Source organism: Protopterus annectens, chromosome 6.part0 (assembly GCF_019279795.1).
Source record: "Protopterus annectens isolate FY-2018-M chromosome 6.part0, PAN1.0, whole genome shotgun sequence".
In the NCBI taxonomy this organism is placed as follows: Eukaryota; Metazoa; Chordata; order Ceratodontiformes; family Protopteridae; genus Protopterus; species Protopterus annectens.
In genome coordinates this window covers 218,113,879-218,138,010 of record NC_056737.1, presented here as the reverse complement: position 1 = coordinate 218,138,010, position 24,132 = coordinate 218,113,879, and the positions used below count along the sequence as shown (strand labels likewise).

Below are 24,132 nucleotides of genomic sequence, written 5' to 3'. Positions count from 1 at the left end.
GCATCTGGACCCAGTTCCAGATCTCTTGGCCCATCAGTCGGGCAAGTTGCACCAATCCCTCTCCTCTCTCAACCTCACAGCTTGGTTGCTCCACTTCCAAACTTAGCCAGGCTTCCCTTTATCTCCCATTCGGTGCATGACATCATTTTAGCTTCTCACAAATCTTCTACTAGGAGGATTTATGCCAGCAAATGGAAACGTTTTTCCTTCTGGGCAAAATCTAGGAACATAGACCCATTCGTGGCTCCTATCCAATCAGTCCTGGATTTTTTGGCCGAACTTTTTCAATCAGGATCTTCATCGTCCACTATCAGAGTCCAGTTAGCGGCCATTTCAAATTTTCATGTGGGCCTGTCAGACTCCTCTATTATGTCTCATAAACTGCGTAAAGCCTTCCTTAAAGGTATCTTTTTACTTAAGCCCCCGGTCAGACATCCCCCACCACAGTGGGATTTGAATCTAGTTTTAACCTCCTTGATTCTCCCTCCCTTTGAACCTGCGGCTTCCTGTTCTTTGAAGTTTCTTTCATGGAAGACTTTGTTTCTAGTGGCCATAACCTCTGCGAGGAGAGTCTCAGAACTTCACGCCCTTTGAGTTTGTCTTTCTTATCTGGTTTTCCATAAAGATAGTGTGTCCCTAAGAACTAACCCCTCCTTTTTACCCAAGATATCTTCTGAGGCAAATCTAAACCAGACTATCGATCTCCCAGTTTTCTTCCCTAATTACTCCAACAGAGCGGAACAAAAGTCGCATTTCTTGGATGTTCATCGCCAACTCCGTTACTACCTGGATAGAACCAAGCAATTTAGGAAATCTGAGCAGCTCTTCCTGTCTTATGCTGAAGGGAAGAAAGGCCTTCCAGTTTCCAAAGTAACCCTTTCTAGATGGTTGGCCTCTGTCATCACTTTCATCTATGAACTGAGGCATCAAAAGCTTCCTTCAAAACCTAGAGCCCATTCAACTAGAGCCTTAGCTACGTCAATAGCCTTTCAGGACAGGTTGCCTTTAGATTCAATTTGTGCAGCAGTCACATGGGCCTCTCCCCATACCTTTATTTCCTCATTACAAATTGGACATGGCCTCCAGAAGCCGAGCTAACTTTGGTTCCACCGTCCTCAAGAGTCTGTTCCGATGAGCCACCCAGGTTTGAGGTGCTAGGGATGCGGTCCCATCCAGCAAGAATGAAGGTTGACAACTTAACATTGAGAAGTTATGTACCTACCATAACGTTCCATGTTAGTTGTCTTCTTCTCGCCTTCTTTCTTGCGTCCCGCCCTCCAACCCCCTAGCCTGGACAGACCGATAGGATCCTACGGGGCCTTCTTTTTTGCCCAGTATGGTCTCCAGTGGTTATCCTTTTCTTGGGATGGCTATCTATATGGGTATGCCTCTCTTCTGTGACGACCCCTAACCGGGAAAAGCCGAAAGACACAACAACAACATGCTGGCACAGACAAAATAACTAATATCCTCAGACCATCTATAACTAATTCCTCACATTGTTGGATGTTGCCCTTAAGATTGTGGACTGAAAAGGCTTCTTGGTTAGCTATTTTTACCCAAGTCTGCTTTAAGAGACTTGATTAGTGAGACTTGACTAGTACCCTGATTCACTTGTACAGACTAATGAGGGACTTATTTCCCTGCTGTGCACATTTCCCTCTTACTTCTTGACAGGATTTTCTTTCTTTTGTTTTACAACCTATTAATACTAGGGGGTCCACCAGGGTGACTTATTTTTGTGGTTTGACCTGGGTTTATTTTGGTCTGGTACTGCTGTTTTTATGCAGTTGTTTTATATGGTCATACAGGGGCTTTGTGTATGCATCTGTATGCATAGGTTTCTGTGTTTTCTGGATATGGAGGAGCTTAAAAACTAGTTAAGCATTCTTTAATAGGGGTAATTTACCTTAGAGAAGTTCTTAAGGTTTTTGGGGTTAGGTGGGGAGGGGGCTATTTTTTCTTTTATTTCAAGGGAGAACACATTTGTGATCTGATCTTCCTAGTGAGGACATAACATGGGGGGGGGGGGGTCAGCACTCTCCTATATTTGTAAGTACCATATGTAGGATATTTGTTCCCCTAGTTGGAGTGCAGACTAGCTGCACCAGGGCATTTAAATTTACAAAGTCTAGAAATCTTTGGGCCTGCGTGTTAGTGGTCATGTATGCCTCCTAATTAATGGAGCAGTAGTTAAAATCACCCATGAGTATGGTAATGGGCTGGATGGTAATTGATTCTAGCAATTTCAGGTACGATGTATGGGTTTCCTCCTTCATAGTGGGAGACATTTAACTAGCAAGAATATAGTAATGGATTTTTCCAACATGGCTAGTTGGACATGGAGTAGCTCAAGCATGTCATCGTGTATAGGTTGACCAGTGTTAAGGTTTGGTTATCCTTCATGTAGATAGATATACACCTCCACCTTTAGCTCTTTCGTGTTCCAGAATGTCTGTCTTGGTTTTTTTTTTTTTTTTTTTTTTTTCTTTCGCAGGTGGCAAGTTTGAGGTCCCAATGAGGCAGCTGACTTTCAGTAGGGTGGTTGGTGTTTTATTTTACTGTGACTCTGGGTGGGGGGGGGCCTCACTGTTGAGCTGTCAGGTCGCACGAGTGTATTCTGTGATTATTTGTAAAGGAACTTCTTGGTCAGAAGCATTTCAAGTCCATGTCCAAGGTCAGAGACCACTGTGACATTTAACCAAGAGATATAGCTGGAGCTTGCACCCTGCTTTTGGGTACTTCACGTTTTGTTCTGATCTCACCGACCCTGTGAAGACTGAGACAAGGCAACAGTACAGTTTTGTGTAGCATAGTATGCTGTGTAAGGTGCTTACCCTAAAAGTAAATGAGATGTTCTTCATAGTGGATGCCTTTCCCCATCTCCCTACTTTTGACCTATTTTCTATTCCTCCCCCACCACTCAGTCAAGGGAAAAAAGCCAGGCCCATTCCTTCCCTGCATAATTAGTTGGTTCCTTTGCATGAGTAGGATCCCTATCAGTCTGTTAAGGGTGGTTGGGAAGAGCTATCTGTGATGGTATGGAGTCCCTAATACATAACGTGCTCCCAGTCAGCTGATTGTGGCTTCCACATTCACTGCTCTTTGTAGAAGTGTATGTGTGGCCACACATGCTAATCACCTACCAAAGCAGTGCAACATGGAGCACCACAAGTCCCCAAATGCACCCATATTCCTATAGTCTTGTGTCAACCAAACATTGTTTGCTACCTTCCCCTCTTCAGGATGGGCAACCAGTTTTAGCCACATAGTCCCAGCTTTTCCTCCCTGGGTCCTTTTGCTCCCATGTGTCTAATGTGACTGATCTAGTCAGAGTTTTGTCCTGCTGCCCTATTGAGCCAGACTGTCTTTTTCTATTTATTTATTTTGCATTTATTTGCCAGGAAAGTCTGACTGGACACAGGTCTTTTTACAGTAGAGGCCTGAGAAGAAAAGCTTCATTTATAAGAATAACATACATTTGGAGAAGAAATACAAAGATATGAGAAAGTATAGCAGTATCCTCAAGCAGAGGTTACATGATGAACAGTACAGTTCCATAGAAGTGATAGTATATCTTGCATCCAACTTAATGATGAACAATACAGTTCTATATAGGTAACACTGCATCACATCCTACAAGAATATTTACAGTTTGACTGTAATTAAACATAGTATTTAAACATTTACATTGTGCATCATACTTGAGTATATACACTTTCACTAAGCGAGAGATTTTAAATGATTGTTTATTCTGGGTGCTGTGTTTGGGAGAAAAGTTTTGAGGATAATACATATATGCGAGAGATGCAATTATACAGCCAAACTGGAGGCAAAGGCTCTCTCAACCCAAGACTAGAACTGACAGTCAAGAGGAGAAGGAAAATACTTGCAGCACACCACCAGTCTCACATACTACTAAACCAACACCGGCAAATAACACACACAAATACATGAAAACATACTCGGAGGCTCTAAATAAAAATCTGCAAAAGCAACAGAGACCTCCAAAGCAGACATGCAAGCAACCTCCACACCCCATCACAAACCATGAAACACATACTTCACATAATTAGTGTGCCACGCAATCACATCCCTTAAGGCAAAATAACATACCCAACACACTAGTAATAGGTGACTCTATAGTCAGGCACACTGATGTCCCACTAACTAGGCTGGACATGGAGAAGGTTACAGTTAGCTGCCTGTCAGGCGCCAGAATCCGCCACATAACACAAGCACTCAGGTCACTCCAGAACAAGTACAAATACGACTCTGTCATTGTCCATGTTGGTGTGAAGACCTGAGACTTACCTCCCTGGACTACATGAAAAGAGACATGGAAGAGTTCTCTGATCACGTAGCCCAGACCGGTATAACCCTTACCCTGAGTAGCATCCTGCTATCTCAAAGAATGATGCCACAGTATAAAGAAAAAATGATCAATTTCAACAACTGGCTAAGTTTCTGGTGTCATTCAAAGGGGATCCAGTATCTGTCCTGGGATGTCATGCTCAATAAGCCACGTTGCTTTGCAAGAGATGGCTTGCACCTGTCACCCTTAGGCTTTCGAATACTGGCCAAGGCTTTTGCCGCCCTCATAGTGCCTTTTTTAGGCAAGGCTCAAAAGGCAAACCCACCACCGTAAGTAGCACAAGTAACCAAAAACTGAGGGTAATGTTACTCAATGCCAGAAGTCTAAACCTCAAAATGCATGCACTCGAGGCACTCCTCAGTATGGAGAACATCGATATCTGTGCAGTAACAGAAACCTGGTTTAAGGCTGCAGAGAGCACCCCAGCCGTACCAGGCTATAACTCATACCATACTTTTCGGCCACAGAACCCGGACTGAAACGCAAAAGGTGGGGGGTATCCATATTCATGAAGGATTCCCACACCTCCAGGTTAGTGGCACAGCACAATGCCTCAGAGATCATCCATGTGCAGCTAACAATGGGCAAAACTGCAATTCAAATTGTAGCTTGCTACAAATCACCCACCATGGCCCAAGACCCCCATTCCCAGTTTCTGAAACACTGGAAAATATGAAGGTCCTACCAAATGCCCCAATATTGGGTGGTTTCAATTACCCAAAAATTAACTGGGAGAACTACTCAAGTACTAACTCCCTTGCCCAACACTTCCTAGAATTTATAAACTCGAATGCCCTGGATCAACTGGTCAACACCCCCACCAGAGGTGACAGTATATTGGACCTAGTCATCACCAACATGTGCGACCGGTGTTCTACACCGGAGGTTAAACCTTTGCTGGTTAGATCAGACCATAGACTAATCACTCTGGATATCCACATTCCGCCCCCACCCCCGATCAAGGAAACCACCGTGAAAAACTTTTTAAAAGCAAACTTCATTACTTAAGACCGAGGTGGAAAGGTTCATAGCCCCCATGCTAAAGGACAGTGCTGTCCAAGCTGCTGAATCCCTTACAAAGGCACTCTGTGAGCACCTGTAAGAATGCATGGATCATGCTATCCCAAGCAAAACCAAGACTCACTCCTCCAAGAAAAGGAAACCAGTCTGGTGGACCCCTGCCATAAACAAGCTATGCAATAGAAGGAGGAAACTAGTGCAGAAAAGAGTAAAATCCCAAGAAGGAAAGAGATCCCTGATCAGTATCAGCAAGAAACTGCGATCCCTCATAAAATCATTGAAGGCTAGCTTCAAAAGAAAAATTGCCAAGGACTCCAAAGATAACCACAAAGCGTTTTTAGCTATGTCAAGAACCTAAGTGGAAACTCTCAGATCTGCTCTGAGTTAGTGCAGAATGGCACAAAATACACTGAACCGACTGATATTGCCAACATTCTGGCAGACCGGTTTAGTGCAAACTTCACCCCCCTCTCACCCCCTAAAGGGCCCATAACCATACCAGAAGAATGTAGTGCCACGGCAGTCACTGACACACAGGTTAAAACAGCCCTATCCAAAGCCAAAAATACTGCTTCAATGGGACCAGACGATGTCCCAGGCTGTGTCTTACACGAGCTCCAAAATGAACTTACCCCTCACCTAAACACACTTTTCAAATTCAGCCTCTCTACAGGCTACATACCCATAGAGTGGTGCACAGCAACAGTTATCCCGCTCCACAAAGGTGGTGCCACAATGGACCCTGTGAACTATTGCCCTATAAGACTGACTAGCCTGGTCTGCAAGGCTATGGCACGCATCATCATGGAATTCATTGACAGAGACATTGGGAACCTTCAAACATTGGACCCTATCCAGTTTGGCTTTAAGGGCAGATCATGCCTCCTTAACCTGGTGGACTTCTTTGAGACAGTTACCAAGGTTTTAGACGAGGGAAATGAGATCCACACAGCCTACCTAAACCTCGCAAAGGCTTTCAACACCATTCCCCATTTTGGTATTATAGACCCGCTCACCAGCCTGAACATAACCCCCTACGTCACGAGATGGGTTGCCAATTGGCTCACGGATAGAACCCACAAGGTGAGAGTTGCAGGTTCTAGGTCCGACTCTAAACTAGTTAGAAGTGGCGGCCCCCAGGGCTCAGTCCTGGGACCCCTCCTGTTCGGTATATACTTCTCAGAGGTACAGTCAAGCACAGGAGGACTATGGCTGACCAAGTTCGCAGATGACTGCAAACTGGGGGCCGTAATTGACTCTCCAGCTGATACAGACATCCTACAGAAGGGTCTCACTGAGACGGATACCTGGTGTCAGAATCATGGCCTTAAGCTAAATGCCACAAAGTGCATAGTCATCCCCTTTGGAAAAAACAAAGTACCTGCGAACTACCACATACGTGGTAGTCCCCTAAATACAGAAAATGTAATAAGAGATCTGGGGACCCCCTTTGATAATCATATTGCCAGGGTGGTTAGAAAATCCTTCTATGTGGCCCACCTAATCACAAAAGGGTTCGCATTTAGAACAAAAGAGGTTATTGTGCCTTTCTACTCATCACTCATCAGATCCATCATAGAGTACAACGTCCCGTTTGGGATGTACCTTACAAGACACCTGCAATAGCTGGAAAGACCACAGACGTACCTCACCAAGAGGATTACTGGCTTCAAACATATGTCCTATGCAGCCTGACTGAAGAAACTCCAGCTGTACTCTGTTGCATACCGCTTACTCAGAGGTGATCTCTGCCTCACATACAAGGCCATGTCCAACCCAGATTTGATGGACATGCTCCACCTAAAATAAAACAAATCCCCAAGAGCCACACGCTGTAGGGATCTAATCCTCACCACAACAATAAATAGGACGTGCTGGATGGATAGATTCCTGTCCCAGAGACTCCCCCATGCTTTGGAACAGGATTCCAGTCTACATTAGGCAGAGCCCCTTGCTAACACTCTTCAAGAGAAACCTTGACGAGTGGATGGGAAACAGAAAATTTACCCCGGGGATCACTGCAGTGGCTGTGCTGGACAGAGGCATAGGGAACTAATGGCTCTGCAGGACCGAGGCACAGGGAACTAATCTAAGGGGGGGGTGACGAAAGTCAACACATTCTAGCTAGGCTTATAGATGCCCTCGGGGGCAGATAGCCTGTTACTTACCTATGAACCTATTTCTTTCCTGTCCTTTTCATAGTCATAGTTACATTTTGGTGGAAAAGGTCTTAGCTGCAGGAAAACAGTGTGTGTTGATGTAGCTGCTTGATGAAGTTTGATACCTTTGCAGCCCAATCTTTCTTGTATCTTGCTTACAAAATGTTAAAGTGGATTACCCTTTTTTATGTAGAATATGTCCTAATTGCAAGGTGATAATTTAAAAGCTGTGCATCTTGATCTGTGGCCATTTCTGACTTGATTCTGACTGTATTGAATCCCATGGCATGACAGCATGGAATTCTTTGTATTTTTTTTCTCTACAAGAAGGAAAGTATTTTTTTTTTATTTTAATACCAGTATAAGAAGACAAGTGATAAAAACTGGCCAAGCTTGATGTCTGAAGTAGATGAAACAGTGAAGCAGTCTTGAAGCTGTTTATTATGTTTTTGATAGTTTAAAATAACTTATGGAGCATACCAATTGTCTTTTGCCAGTTGTGGACCACTGAGCCCAGGGCAATTGTACTCTTCTTGTACAGATAATGACTTCAGTCATTTCCAGCCTTTGGACTGCATCTTTTTAATGATTGTGGAAAAATGTTGGTACTCTACATTATCAACAGAGCAAGCTGCTTCCCAGACAGACACAGTAAAGACAAGAATAGTTCAGTCATCTGCTTTTATGGCAAGTACCTGAAACAAATATATTTCACTTTTATTTGGCACAAGAGTAAAAAGCAATTAAGTTTGAGTTTATTGAATGGATGGAGAGGATTTAAACAAATACCCTTATTAGCTGAAGGGCTGTGGCTAGAAGCTAAGGTTGCTAAGTGCTTCTTCAATGAGAGAATAGTGAGCTGTAAGAACTCTCCACATATCTGACTGGTAAGTCACTGTGCAGTGAATAGCTTCAAGAGAACTTGATTTAGGTGAAAAAGGGGGTGGACAAGGATTAGCTTTTCAGGATTAGCTGCACATTATTCTAGTGGGACGCATGGTCCTTTGACCTTAGTAATGGTCTGGCTGAATGTTTGACAGTTTTCTTGTGTATATAATCATACTGACCTCCCCATCTCCATTTTTCAGACAAATTGAAACCCAAAACCAAGAAGAAAGAAGAACCTAGCTCGTTTTTTCAGAGGCAGAAAATCAATTCACTTCTTTATGACCTGAGGCAGAGATTTCAACCAAAATTTGTCCAGGTAACATGAATTTCATTATATTTTTGGTGGAGAGAGGAATAGTCCATTTCAAAAAGCTGTGATTGGGATCATGTAGTGGAATTTGAGTTGTTCCTGACCAGTTAGACTACTATTAAATGTTTGGCTCAGTCTGGTGAGTAGAAAGTTGCTCTGCTTACTCTTGTACTTTAACTTCCTTTTCAAAGAAGACTGTAAATTGCCAGAGTACTTGAATGATTTTCAGGGAAAAACATTTTTGTTGACAGAGCTAATGGCCTGGGCATGTCCCATTTTCAGAAAAAAAAACAATGGCACCTGGGAAGTCACAGATATAAAAAAGTAAATGTTCCGGAAATAAAATAATGTTTATTCAAAATTAACACTTAACATTATCACTGCTTTTTTTGTTCATGAATAAAGGACTTCTTAGGTAACATACATAACCAACTCAAACCCTTATATATCCTCTCTTAGCTAATTAGAACAATCCTGTTACATAAATAAGTATCGGGGGTGTGAAGATATGTGAAGGCTGTCAGCCTAGCTAGATAGAATTTTATAGATAATTCTGTCATTTGTAATTATTAATATAAACCACAGGCTTGTTCTCTTAAATGTGAAAAGACTGTATTGGATGTTGAACTTAAAAAATCTAACAATTATGCACTCTGTTGTAAGAAAGCTGATAAGTCAAGTATTTTATAACTGTTTTGATCTCAGAGCTCAAAGCCGTGGTGTCTGAACCAGCAGATTCTTTCTGTTGTTTTGAGACTAGAGTTAATTGCTAGATTTTACATATATAATGTCTTTAATTGCTGTAGTTTCCTGACCAGGTGCAAGCTTAGTAAGAAATGTTAGAGTTTCTGTTAGCCTGGGAAAACAGCAAATTGTTAAGAATGATGTAATCTAAAATGAGGCAACAGAATGTGTTATTAATTTAAAGGACTTTCTCAGAGACAGAGAGAGAGGGCATTTTGCATTTGTCTTCAGAACTGACCACTCACCAGCACTTGCTTTGCTCTGTCTGTATGCAAGTAGGATCTTAGACTTTAGTGTCTGTCTTAGAAATAGATAGAAAATAATAAGTTTAGTCTGGCTGTTTTCTATGTTTATGTCAGAACTATTGTACAGTATTATTTTAAGCATTTTCCTGTGATTTCTGAACTCTTGACTAGCACTGTGTAGTAAGAAGTATTGTCTTGTGTTTTTATTATTATTAAATGTTCTTAAACCTTTCAACTGTGGCTGTTTTGTGTAGAGATAATTTAAGCTCTAGAGTACATTGCATGTATATAGTGATACTGTACAAAGCCACTCCAAGTAAGCCTTGCTGCTCAGTCACACTTACCATTTGGATAATAATATTGCACAGTAATAATTGGACACCCCTTGGTAAGGGCCTTAGAGTAGCTAATAAGTAGGGGTCCTGGTGGCAGTGATTTCTACCTTATAGTCTGGAGAGAAGGGGGCATAGCTGGAGAACCTGTGCCAGCCTTCCCCATGAGTGTCTGTATGTTTATATACAACTCATATCTCAAAGGGTGTGTGTGTGTCAGGTACTTGGGCAGGGACACAAAGCACTGGCTGGACAAAAACAGTGCTAGGAGGACTTGGCTTGGGACCCTGGCTAAGGACCACACTCTAGCTTTGCCAGTGGTGAGTCTTATTGGGGATCTGGAGAGAAAGGGAGAAACCATCCCTAGACTGACTGTGATCTCTGTGTGCTCTTAAGGGAAATTGTACTTTACTGAGTGTGTATTTATTATCCTTCCCAATGTGGATGCCTCTCACTGGTGTTAGTGGTGAGGATTGAGGCTCATACTGGACCAGTGCACAGGCATCACAGGGGGTCACACATTCCAAGAGTTCCATAATGTCTTTCTTCATGTAGTCCATGGAGGTACATTTACAGTCATTTACACTGACATGGACTGGGACTGAGTCATTCTGGTACTTGTGGTTCAGTGACCCAAGTACACGAGGGACTTGACTAATCCATGCTCCAAATAGATAATTGACTGTGATTTTCTCCTTGTTCAGCCTGGTGAGTAGGGTATCTGTATATCTCACAATGGAGTCTCATATGACTACAGTATTTGGATAGTGTGTTGGCTTGCCTTCTGGCCTTTGAATCTGAGGCTCCACGGGGTACATCTGTATGTGTGGTGTTGGGTGTTTTCGGTAGCATGTTTTTGGATTTGCTGAGGTTAATTGATGCAGGTCAAGTGCCTGTGAGGTCTGAGGGGGTTTAGAAAGATTGTTTTTTTAGTGCCTCAACATGTTGATCTGTGGGGAGGGGGGGTGTAGTGTGTGTGTGTAATTAACAACCTGATGGTTACTTTGAGTGCTTTTATGTAACAGTGTTTCCTCCAATGATATTGTGTAGTTACATCATTCGTATACTGCATCCATTTTTCAAAGGATTAGTTGGTTGTCAGTGAACATCAGACAATTGCTACATTTTGTCAGGGTGCCTATATCTACCGGGTTCATATTGCATTATCGTACGACCAAAACATCGAAATGGTCGAATATCAAAGCTTTTATTGTGGGGGGCTGCACCCTCCCACACCCCCAGCTAAATATATATTCCAACTCCGAGTTTGTACTACAGTGAGGAAAGGGCAAATATCCCAATCTTCACTGTACTGCGATCCCACAATGCGATCTTCGAAATGCGGCTGTTTCGATGTTTTGGCAGTTCGATTATGTTATCTTTCGATAACGTAATAGGAACCCATATCTACCTATATGTACTGGCAGTGGAGAAAGGATGTGGTACATGAGGGGTTAATTGCAAGCTAGTTTGGGTGTTTTTGAGGCTAGACAAATAATAGGAGTAGATTTGTAAGGCAGGGCTCTTCTTTGCAGAAACTAATTGCTCTTTGCGCACCAGAGTTTAAGTGCCTGTGAAGCTTTCCTGTCTTGTTTCCCAACTTGGACAGACCAGGCTTAACCCCTACTGCCACTAGATGACTAATCCCAAGTCTTCTGCACACCGCATCCATCCTTGCCTTTTCTGACTAGCCTGTAAGAACGTCTCCCTTTGTTGTTAGCAGTGAACCACTTCAGCAGCAGCATTCCCTGCTTAACAGTCTTGCTTCTTAAACATCTGAATTGCTGAGCACCACACTGACTGTTTTCTCATCCCCTATTATGTGCTCACTAATTCCACTGTCCATTTCACTTCTGCCATTTCATGTGTTACTGAACTTTACTAATCTCAGAACTAACATTTTAACTAGTATCCTTTTTTTGTTCCCTTCCTATGTCATGTTTTAGACCTCATCTTCCTTCTTGAGCCTTCTCCGTCGTCTACCTGTGCTGTCCTTATTCCTTCCCTTATTTCTGTCTTTCTACTGGACACTTGCTGCTACATCATCCTTTTCCCTGACAACTCTTCCCCTTCCCTTTCTAGTCTTGTTTAAAGAAAAAAATATTCTTAACACCCCTTTCCAGCTACTGCTTTAACTCTACAGGTCCCAGGGGACTCATGGAGCCTGTTGCTGTTGAACTGCTCCTTATTCTCCCAGTAACTCTTCCTTTATCTCTCACTTTTTTCTAGGCATTTATTTTTGTGTGCACACATGCATGTATGTTTACTTGGATAGGTCACTGATCAGAAATGAAAAATTTCAGGCTGAGCACTGGTTGCAGTGACATAAGTTTACACAAGCAAATAAAGTTGTAAAAAATGTACAAACGCAAGTCTTCTTTTGGCTGTCCCCATTAGGGGTTGCCACAGCGGATCATCTGTTTCCATTTCTTCCTCTCCTCTGCATCTTGCTCTGTTACACCAACCACCTGCATGTCCTCTCTCACCACTTCCATAAATCTTATCTTAGGCCTTCCTCTTACCTGGCAGCTCCATCCTTAGAATCCTTTTCCCAATGTACCCAGCATCCCTCCTCAGCACATGTCCAAACCAACGCAATCTCGCCTCTCTGGCTTTGTCTCTAAACTGTCCAACCTGGACTTGACCCTCTAATATACTTATTCCTAATCCTGTACAAAAGCAAGCTATACCTTAAAATACAATGTAATGAAATAAAACCAATAATTTGAAATAGCAGCTAAGATATGTGCAAAAGCATATAGTAAACAATCTATATGCATATGTTTAAAGGCAGACCATGCCGTGAGTAGAGAGTAAGGGTGTGTGAATAGCAGTAGTAGGGTGGGAGGAAGAGCTAAGTAATGTGAACTGAGGTGAGGCATTTACATTTGTTCTTTTTTTCCTGATACTCCCTTCCCTGCAAACTGAGCCAGCAAATTACTGCTGAACATTCTTCAGGACACCATCAGACTCTTAACTTCATTGATTCTTTCCTGTGCTGATTCTGTGGCCCCTCTTGTCTGTTCATTAGATCCCACATAGACCACTACACTGTATGTCAGTCTTCTCCTTTCACAGGTGTCATAGGTTCATAGGTTCATACTAGGCTATCTGCCCGAGGGCATTTACAAGCCTAGCCAATAGTTTTGTGGCTTACGCCACCCCTTTAGTATGGGGAACTATACCCATTATTTTGCTGTGCCTCTGTTGAGCAGTGACACTGAGGTAATCCCTGGAGTATATCTGCGATCTCCCATCCATTGGTCAAGATTTCTCTTGAACAAGGCCAGCGAGATGCTCTGCCTCACATATACCGGGATTTTATTCCACAGCATAGGGAGTCTTTGGGTGATGAATCTATCCCTCCAGCACGTCCTATTAATAGCCGTGTCGAGGTTTAAGTCTCCGCCCTTGTGGCTCTGACGGATCTAGATTTTTTGAGGTGAAGCATATTCATCAAATCTGGGTTTAACATGGCCTTGTATGTTAGGCAAAGGTCACCTCTGAGCAATGTGGCGACTGAATAGAGCTGGAGTTCTTTCAGTCGGGCAGCATAGGACAGATGTTTGAGACCCTTTATCCTTTTGGTGAGGAACTTTTGTGGCCTCTCCAGCTGCTGCAAGTGTCGGGTCAGATACATTCGAATGGGGCATTGTACTCAATCATTGGTCTGATGAGTGATGAGTATAGGGAGACTATGACCTCCCTTGATCTAGATGAGAATCCCTTCATGATAAGGTGGGCAATGTAGAAGATCTTCCTAACTACTTTAGCTACATGGGTGTCGAATGACAGACTACTATCAACCTGGGTCCTCAGGTCCCTGATAACTTCTTCTGTGCTCAGTGGATTGCCACCTATTTGGTAGCTAGGGGTAACCTTGTTTTTCCCGAAGGGTATGACTATGCATTTTGGCATTTAACTTTAGGCCATGGCTCTGGCACCAGTTATCCGTTTCTGTGAGACCCTTCTGAAGGATATCTGTGTCAGATGTGTTTTTGTCAGCCATAACCCTCCTGTGTTTGCTTGTACTTCGGAAAAGTAGATGCCAAACAAGAGTGGGCCCAGGACTGAGCCCTGTGGTACACCACTTGTGACAGGCTTTGAGTCTGACATGGCGCCAGCAACTCTGACCCTGTGGGTTCTGTCACTCAGCCAGTTTGCAACCCATCTTGTGATGTATGGGTTAACATTTAAGCTGATGAGTTTTTCAATGATACCCGAGTGGGGTATTGTATCGAAGGCCTTCGCCAGATCGAGGTAGGCTGTATGGACTGCCTTTCGCTCGTCAATGGCTTTGGTGACTCTTTGAAAAAGTCAACCAAGTTTAGAAGGCATGATCTGCCTTTGACAAAGCCAAACTGGGATGGATCCAAAGTCTGCAAATTCCCTATGTCTTTATTTATGAGGTCCATTATGATCCTCTCCATGGCTTTGCAGATAAGGCTTGTCAAGCTAATGGGCCGGTAATTTCCAGGGTCGGTGGAGGCACCGCCTTTGTGAAGTGGGACCACAGTTGCAGTGCGCCACTCCCTGGGTATGTATCCAGAGGTAAGACTATGATTAAACAGCTGTCCTAGCTGTGGGTTTAATTCCTCGTTGAGTTCGTGGAGCACACAGCCGGGGACACCATCAGGTCCCATGGATGCTGTGTCTTGTTTACCATTAGGCCTGTCCATGTGATAGTTAGGCTTGTTGACTGTATCATCTTTCCACGCACTGCTTTTGTTCCTGCTTCCATATCTTAAGCATCCAGTGAGCTAATTGCCCAACACAAGCTTGTTGTAGGTGATTCCAATCTGCCCTGTAACCACCTGTGCTGCTACTGTTCATTCTGACTAAGGGCTTACATTGCTCTCTGCTTTCATCTTGGTCTTCCTGTGGTGCTCTTATCTGTTTGGCACTCTGGCTCTGACTTGTCTTTGATTCTTGTCATGTTTACCTTATCCTACCCCTGTACCATGGCTTCCTCCTTCTTGACAGCTGTCCTGGTTTTTCTCCACTTCTCATTGTGCTCCATACTTTTCTTGCATATCACTTGTTGCATGTCTTCATAACTGTCATCTTGTAAACTACTGATTTTATTCTTCTTCCTCTGACTACTTCTCCTAATTTCTTGCTGTTCTTTATCTCATCAGTTCCCCTGGAAGTCTTACCTCTAATTCTATTGCCTTATCTTCTTCAGTCCCTCTTTTCCCCTTACCTGGTAACCCATTCTGCTACCTTGTCAAGCTGTCAGTTTCTCCCCATAAAGATTTCCATTCTTTTGCAGAACCCATGCCCTAGTTGTCTGAAATGACCTGTTCCATATCCCCTGGTCCACACCATGAACACTACCTAACTTCCTTCTAATCTGAACTGTTTCTACTGTACTCAGCTTCTCTTTGAACTGTCTTGAGTTATCTTGCCTTAATCTGTATTTGTCCATGCTAACCTGTATTTGGAAGAATGCTGTCCTGTTTTGAACTGGCGGTGAGCTATATCACTAGAAAGTGTCACTATCCTTTTGTTAGCATTTAGCCTACAAGCTGTCTGTGTGTTCTGTTCTTTTCACTTGTATTTCTTAAAGCGCATCCATGTCCTTTGCTGTTTCTGCCTGTTCAGAAGTACTTTGTAGAATGATGTAAATAGGTAGTGACAGAAGAGGTTATGTACTAAAGCTTGTATGTTTCATATATCTGATCTGTGTACTAGGCGCCACTCGTATAAAGGGTTTGTAGTGTATGTGTTTTATAGGTGCATAGTACAGAGTAGTTGAAATAGGTAGTAAATAGGTAGTGACAGAAGAGGTTATGTACTAAAGCTTGTATGTTTCATATATCTGATCTGTGTACTAGGCGCCACTCGTATAAAGGGCTGTGTACTAGGCGCCACTCGTATAAAGGGTTTGTAGTGTATGTGTTTTATAGGTGCATAGTACAGTGTAGTTGAAGTCTGCACTTTGTCTGCACTGTAGCTACTTTGGCAAGTGTGTGTTGTCAGTTTTGTTTTCCTCTACAAAGCCTTATATTTACATTTGTCCAAGGGTGGAGACACTTGTTTAAGCAGAGTGCCAAAAAATCACGTCCTCTACTTTTTCAGGTTGTTCAAGTGCCAGGCAGAGAGACTGTAATGGAGCAGGGGACATATGTAGAACATTTTTGGATAAACACATATATTGCAAGTAAATTGCTGCATTTACCATTATTTGTAGTCAATAACTGTCTACATTTGCAAGAAATCCAGTCATAAAAGTGGTATTCTAATGTCTGTGATAAAGTTGCTCCCTCTGCTGAGCCCAAGTGGAGTGATCAGCAAAATCTGTGAGCGCTACCAACCCCTGCAGCAGTCTGTATTAAAATAGGTAGGTGAGTTTCTTAAGAGACTAAATTTTATCGCTTCGAAGTGCAGTAATGATTTTTTACTTTGTTTGTAATCTAACCATAACCCGTAACAACTGACCATTTTCCAGAGGACTGTCCTTAATTGCTGATATTTTTGCTATTTTTGTTTGCATCAAAGCTAATATCTCAAAAACGGTTTGATGATGTTCATGAAAATTTTCAAGAAATGTCACTGGCTGAATTTTTTGTAGAACTGCATTAGATTGTCTATCCTCCAAGCAAAGTAGCAGCTGCATATTGAATTTTAAGAAAAAAGTTAATTTTACTGTCATTTTTTACTTAATTTGCAAGAGTGTAAAAATATCAGCTTTCTATAGAAACATAAACTCATTTTACGTGTGGAATCCCACCAGCTTTTGCTTATTTTATTCTGAAGAGAACTGAAAGCTGAAACATGGTTTTCAACTGCCCAATTAGTAAATTTTGCAGCTTGTCACTTTTCACTGGTCACACTCATTTTGACTGCCCAGTTAGTAAATGTTGTAGCTTGTCACTTTTCAGTGGTCACACTCCCCTAAATTTTATCCTAACTTTTATATGGCTTTAATATGCATCTGATTCAACATGCCACCAGTCTTGCTTTTTGTTTTGCAAAATCTAATACCTTTTAAAAAATATAGTCTGAGATATGGCCGTTCCTGTATGAGCAAGTCAGATATGAACATTTTGATCTAACATGAATGACAGAAGATATCACTTTTCTCTTAGAGCATAGTATTATCTTTGATTCTCATTTCATAACAATGCACCTATAATGTTCAAATATACTCTGAATTTGTCAACCTCTCCCAAAAAATGCACAATATGTAGGTTTGTGGTGAACAAAGTGGCAAACCCAGAACAGCAAACTGGAACATACGATTGTACTGGTGGTACCCACTAATAAAGATCATACCTCTCTAACCGTTTGAAACCATATAAAATATTTTAGGCAGATGTCACAGAATAATATGGTATGACCCCCAGCTACAAATCCAGGAGTAAAGACACATACATAACTCTCTCCTTGCAGTGTTCTTTACAACATTTGAGTCTTAATTGGGGGGGGGGGGGGGTCATAACCCCAGTGACAAAGAAGTCTGTGTTCATTTGGAATAAATAGAATTGTTACTTTTGATGTAAATAAAGCTCTGCAAATAAATATTATAGGTCATTTTTTACACTGCATACAGATCAGAAGGTCAGTGGCATACTCACTGAGTAAATATCAGACTGGCAGTGAATGGTTATGCTTCCATTTTACCCCTTTCAGATTTTATTACAGAACTGTCACCTCACAGCAAGAGGTTCTCCGGTTCGATTCTCAGCTGGGTTGCCTTCTGTGCGGAGTTTGCATGTTCTCCCTGCGTTCGCGTGGGTTTCCTCCGGGTACTCCGGTTTCCTCCCACATTCTAAAAACATGCTTCTGGAGCATTTCTCCCTGGACTTCCGCTGAAAACAGGATCTGTGTAACCTAGCCGGACTTTCCCAGTCAACAAATGTTAAATAAATAAAATAAAAAATAAAAAAAAAATTTGTTTTGTAACCACAGTATAATCTGCTAAGGGTAGAAGAGCAATTTTACGCATTGTTGTAGCAGTTTCATTGTAGCCCTACGCTGAATTTGAGCATGCCACTGTAGTTGCTGCAACAAAAAGCACCCATGATTGCTATTCTGTCCTTAGGGATTTAATTGCAGCAGTAGGCTGAATTTAACCACTAGTTCTCATGTAATTACGACTTAGTAAATAAGTATTCTGTATACTTTGCTAACAACTGTTAGGGTCCTTGAAAGCCTAGCCATGCAATACAAATATGACCCACAAATTTGCTTTATATTTGATTTATAGGATGTGATTTACTGACTTCCTGTGTCCATCAAAGACATAAGAGTTAGACCAAGGATGAATTTCCTGTTTACCCATCCATTGGTCCAAATTGCTCTCAAATCGGGATAAGGTGGAACTCTACTTCACAAGTCACTCCAAAGCAAGTACAAATATGACTCCGTCATTGTCCATGCTGGTGTGAATGACCTGAGACGTACCTCCCTGGACTACATGAAAAGAGACATAGAGGAGCTCTCCGATTATGTAGCCCAGGCTGGTATGACCCTGACCCTGAGCAGTATCTTGCCCTCACCAAGAATGATGCCACAATACAAAGACAAGATGATCAGCTTTAACAATTGGCTCAAGTACTGGTGTCATTCTAAGGGGATCCAATGTCTGTCTGCCTGGGATGACATGTTGGACAAGCCACGCTGCTCCGCAAGGGATGGCTTACACCTGTCACCACTGGGCTTCCGGATATTGGCTAAGGCTCTTGCCACCCCCATAGTGCCTCTTTTAGGCAAGGCTCAAAAGACAAACCCACCTCCTTAGAAAACAAAAATGGAAAAAACTAAGGGTAATGCTGCTCAACGCCAGAAGTCTAAATCTCAAGATGCAGGCACTTGATGCACTCCTCAGCATGGAGAACATTGACGTCTGTGCAGTAACTGAAACCTGGTTCAAGGCTCCTGAGAGCACCCTAGTGCTACCAGGCTATACCTCGTATCATGCTTTTCGGCCCCAAAACCCGGGCCGAACCACAAAGGGAGGGGGAGTGTCCATATTCATCAAGGACACCCACACCTCCAGGTTAGTAGCAACACATGAAGTATCAGAGACCATACAGGTGCAACTATAACCATAGGCAAAATTGCTATACAACTGGTAGCATGTTACAGACCACCCTCCCAATCTCAAGAACCCCACTCAGCCTTCCTGAGGACATTGGAGGATATGAATGTATCACAAAATACCATCATACTGGGAGACTTCAGCTACCCAAACATAGATTGGGTACATTATTCTAGCCCTACTACCCTAGCCCAAAGGTTCCTGGAATTCATAAATTCAAATGCACTGGAACACCTAGTCACCTCTCCCACTAGGGGAGATAATATACTAGACCTGATCATCACAAACATGGGGACAAAATGCTCCACACTGGAAGTTTACCCCTCACTAGTAAGATCTGACCACAAACTAATCACCCTGGATATACATATCCCACCTCCACCCCCAGCACAAAAGACCACAGTGAAAAACTTCTCAAAAGCAGACTTCACTCTTCTTAAGACTGAGATGGTATCCTGTAAGCCCACTGTGCCAGTGGATACCACATCCCACAATGCCGAATCCTTCACAAATGCTTCCTGTGGACATCTCCAAGAATGCATGGATCATGCAATCCCAAACAAATCCAAGTCCCTCTCCACCAAAGGTAAGCGTCCTGTCTGGTGGACCTCAGCCATAAACAAAGTGTATAACAAAAGAAGGAAGCTACTGCACGTCAGAGCAAAATCCCATGAAGGGAAGACATCTCTGATCAACATTAGCAGAAAACTACGTTCTCTCATAAAAACTTCCAAGGCCAACTTTGAGAGAAAAATCGCTAAGGACACTAAAGATAACCACAAAGCCTTCTTCAGCTATGTTAGAAACCTGGGCGGAAACCCTCAGATATGCTCAGAGTTTGTTCAAAACCAACAAAAAATACACTGAACCCACAGATATTGCCAACATTCTGGCTGACAGGTTCAGTGCAAATTTCTCCCCTCCTTCACCCCCAAAAGAAGAAATACTTATCCCAGCTGAATGTAATCCCCCTGTCATCTCAGATGTCCAAGTGAGATCCGCCCTAAACAAAGCAAAAAACACAGCATCAATGGGACCTGATGGTATCCCGGGTTGCGTGTTACGTGAACTCCAAGAGGCGCTAAACCCACACATAAAAATGCTATTTAACCTTAGCCTTACTTCGGGATATGTACCTGAACACTGGCGTACAGCAACAGTGGTCCCACTCCACAAAGGGGGTGCCTCTACAGACCCTAGAAACTACCGCCCCATAAGCTTAACCAGCCTGGTCTGCAAAGCTATGGAAAGAATCATTATGGAACTCATAAACAGAGACATAGGGGACCTACAGACACTTGACCCCACCCAGTTCGGCTTTGTAAAGGGCAGATCCTGTCTTTTAAACCTGGTTGACTTTTTCGAAACCGTCACTAGAGCCATTGATGAGGGCAAAGCAGTCCATATAGCATACCTGGACTTGGCTAAGGCCTTCGACACAATACCCCACTCAGGCATCATAGATAAGCTCAACAGCTTAAAAGTAAACCCTCATGTCACTAGATGGTTTGCAAACTGGCTAAAGGACAGAACCCATAAAGTTAAAATCGCTGGAGCAATGTCAGACTCAAAGCCAGTCACAAGTGGTGTCCCACAGGGATCTGTCCTGGGACCCCTCTTGTTCGGCATTTATTTCTCAGATGTTAAAGCAAACATGAGAGGGCTGTGGCTGACAAAGTTCGCAGATGACTGCAAACTAGGCACCATAGTAGATACACCAGCAGACACACACATCCTACAAAAAGGCCTCACAGAAACGGACAACTGGTGCCGGAGTCACGGCCTTAAACTAAATGCCAAAAAATGTATAGTCATCCCCTTTGGGAAAAGCAAAGTACCCGCAAATTATCACATAGACAGCAACCCACTGAGAACGGAAAAAGTAATCAGAGACCTAGGGACCCCACTGAGTACGGAAAAAGTAATCTGAGACCTAGGGACCCAAGTCGACAGCGACCTTTCATTTGACACCCACGTTGCCAAAGTGGTTAGAAAAACATTCTACCTTGCACACCTCATCATGAAGGGATTCACATCCAGATCCAAGGATGTCATTGTACCCCTATATTCCTCCCTCATCAGACCCATGATTGAGTACAATGCCCCATTTGGTATGTACCTCACCCGGCATTTGCAACAGCTGGAGAGAACACAAAAGTACCTCACCAAGAGGATCAAGGGTCTCCAACATATGTCTTATTCTGCCAGACTAAAGAAACTTCAGCTCTATTCAGTAGCATACCGCCTGCTCAGAGGTGATCTCTGCCTGATGTACAAGGCCATGTCCGATCAGGATATGATGGACATGCTCCACCTCAAAAAATCCCAATCCATCAGGACCACGAGAGCTAAAGACTTAAACCTCGGCACAAGTATGAATAGGACATGCTGGAGGGATAGATTCATAACCCAGAGGCTTCCCATGCTTTGGAACAAGATCCCAGTTCGTATTAGGCAGAGCCCCTCACTGACTCTCTAAAAGAGAAATCTTGATGAGTGGATGGGAGATCGTAAGTTTACCCCAGGGGTCACATCTGTGTCACTGCTAGACAGGGGCACAGTAAACTAATTCTATTATATAAGGGGACCTTCATTGTGTCACTACTAGACAGAGGCACAGTATTCTAAATTTATTCTGTACATTTGTTGTACCATTTAATGGGGTGGCAAAAGCCACATCACTATGGCTAGGCTTACAAATGCCCCAGGGCAGATAGCCTAGTACTATACTATGAAACTATGGATGAGGGGAGACTGTTTCAGAGAATGGTAATTCTCCGAGAAACATCTCTGTCTCTCCAAAATGTCTATTTATGTTGCATGCAAAATTTAGGACTTTTAATCTAGTAGTTCTGATGGTGTTTGTTTTGAGGATGTGCAAAAGATTCATCAAACCAGCACAGCTCCTGATGCCAAACAGCAGGACTAAACGCCTCCCAAACACACGTATGCTTGTTCTGGAAGTCAAAGGCAAAAACAACAAGCTGCTTCTAAGCCAACACAGTTCCTAATTCCAAGCAGCAGAACTAAACACCTCCAATAAGCACAGTCAGAGAGGTGAAACTCATCAAAGATAAACTCAGCCAGATAGCCAAACTCACTGAAGCAGGTCTTTTTAAATTCCAAAGGGATAAGCAAACAAGACGCCAATAAACGAACGACTTCAGTTTTATTAAGCACCACGATACTGCTTTTCGTCGGCACCCTGCACCACATTTGAAGTAATTTCCAACTCAGGGATGGATTTCCATATTTATAATTTTTCTCATTTCAAGTTTACCCAGACATTAGTTGACTTCCTGGCTAAAGGAATTTCTTATGTTCCATCTAGAAGAGCCTGTGTGGCCAGATCCATTTTGGATCTTATTGTTTGTCAGGAAATTAAACTTATGTTTGTTGATGGGGGACCATGAGTACCAAAAGAATACTTCTCATGTACCTCGTACATACAATCCACCTATCCACCCTATGTTGGGGGCATTTGAGCAAATGTGTGATTTGGATTTTCGACATTTGCTACAGTCTAGGTCTGTGGTGCATTTTAATATTACCAAAGAAGAAAGGGCGGATTTTAATGAATTATGTGCCTCTTCAGTCAGAATTATGCAACCCGACAAGGGAGACGGCCTGGTTGCAATGGACATAGATGATTATAACAACAGAATGTCAGCAATTTTGTCTTCTGAAACTTACCAAGAGGTGTCTAAGAATGAGTTGAATGGAAATCTGGCAAGAGTTCGGTCTTATTATGAAGACATGTTTATTAATGAATCCATTGACCAGGAATTTTTGAACTTCATTTACTGTGCATCGCCTCGAGTACCTGTCTTGTTCAGGAACCCGAAAATCCACAAAAACATTAGAGACCCTCCCATGCGCCATTTGGTGAGTGCTAGAGGGAGTGTAACATACGCAGCAGCCAAAGTTGTGGATCACATTCTAAAAAAATATGTGGCTAGTGAATCATATATTTCTAAAGATTCCTGGTCCTTTTTAGGGAAGGTGAAAAACATTTCATACAGTCCTGATTACCACTTTCTGACGGTAGATGTTGTTGACCTGTACTCATCCATTCCACATGATGTAGTGGTGAAATGGATTGAGTTGGAAATTACCACAAAGCAGGCACCAGCGAGTGAAACTTCAATGGTAAAAGACCTATTGGACATCATTTTAACATGTAACTACTACTCCTTCAACGTTAGATGGTTCCATTAGTTAGTTGGAGTCCCCATGGGCTCACCATGTGGGGCGAGTGTGGCCAACTTGGTCATGGCCCATTGGGAGAAGGAATTCGTGTTCACTAACTTTATCTTCATAGAACGAGTATCCTTATATACCCGTTTCTAGGACAACATTTGTATCATTCTCAAGGGCGACTCTTCGGTGGCCAATGACCTGGTGGAGATGTTCAACAAGTCCACGGATTTCTTAAAGTTTACCTCTACTTTTGACACAGACAGAATAGCATACTTAGATGTGGAATTATTCAAGGACAGCAACCAGAACCAGTTTTTAGGCAAAATTCATCGCAAGCCCACTTTTTCCAATTCTTATTTGCACTTCGATAGTGAACATCCGGCCTTCCAGAAGAGATCAGTAGTAAAAGGCCAATTTGTGAGGGCTGCCAGAATGGTCTCGAGAGATGGTGACTTCCAGGAAGAGTGCCGGTTCATATCGAATTTGTTTTTATGTAGGGGCTATCCTGAGGAGTTGGTTGTGGATTTGTGTCTAGAGGTTAGATCCAAAAGGGAAATGGGCTATTTTCAACCCATTTTGGGTCACTCTGTCTCGGAGAATAGCTACCCCAGGAGTGACAGCCAACTTAGAGGTGTATACCATTGCAGATGTTCATCATGTTACCCAGCTGCAGTCATCACACTTGGGTTATCCTGTCGTCAGGCGGTTCCGCAGTCGGCCGGAATTCCAAAGTCTTGGTCCGGCGTCGATTGCTGACGCCTCTTCCCTGACGTCAGTGCGCCAGGGGTATATATAATGCAACCAACGCCATTT

At 42.8% G+C, this 24,132-nt stretch overlaps 1 protein-coding gene across 1 annotated transcript in view; it reads left to right on the top strand.

The window, feature by feature from the left end:
* LOC122803803 (mediator of RNA polymerase II transcription subunit 6-like) overlaps window positions 1-24,132 on the top strand; it is a 215,148-nt gene that overhangs the window by 68,412 nt on the left and 122,604 nt on the right. The window contains exon 3 of the mRNA XM_044073488.1: window positions 8,643-8,758. Coding sequence (XP_043929423.1) covers window positions 8,643-8,758 — 116 coding nt within the window. The remainder of the gene's footprint in view (window positions 1-8,642; window positions 8,759-24,132) is intronic.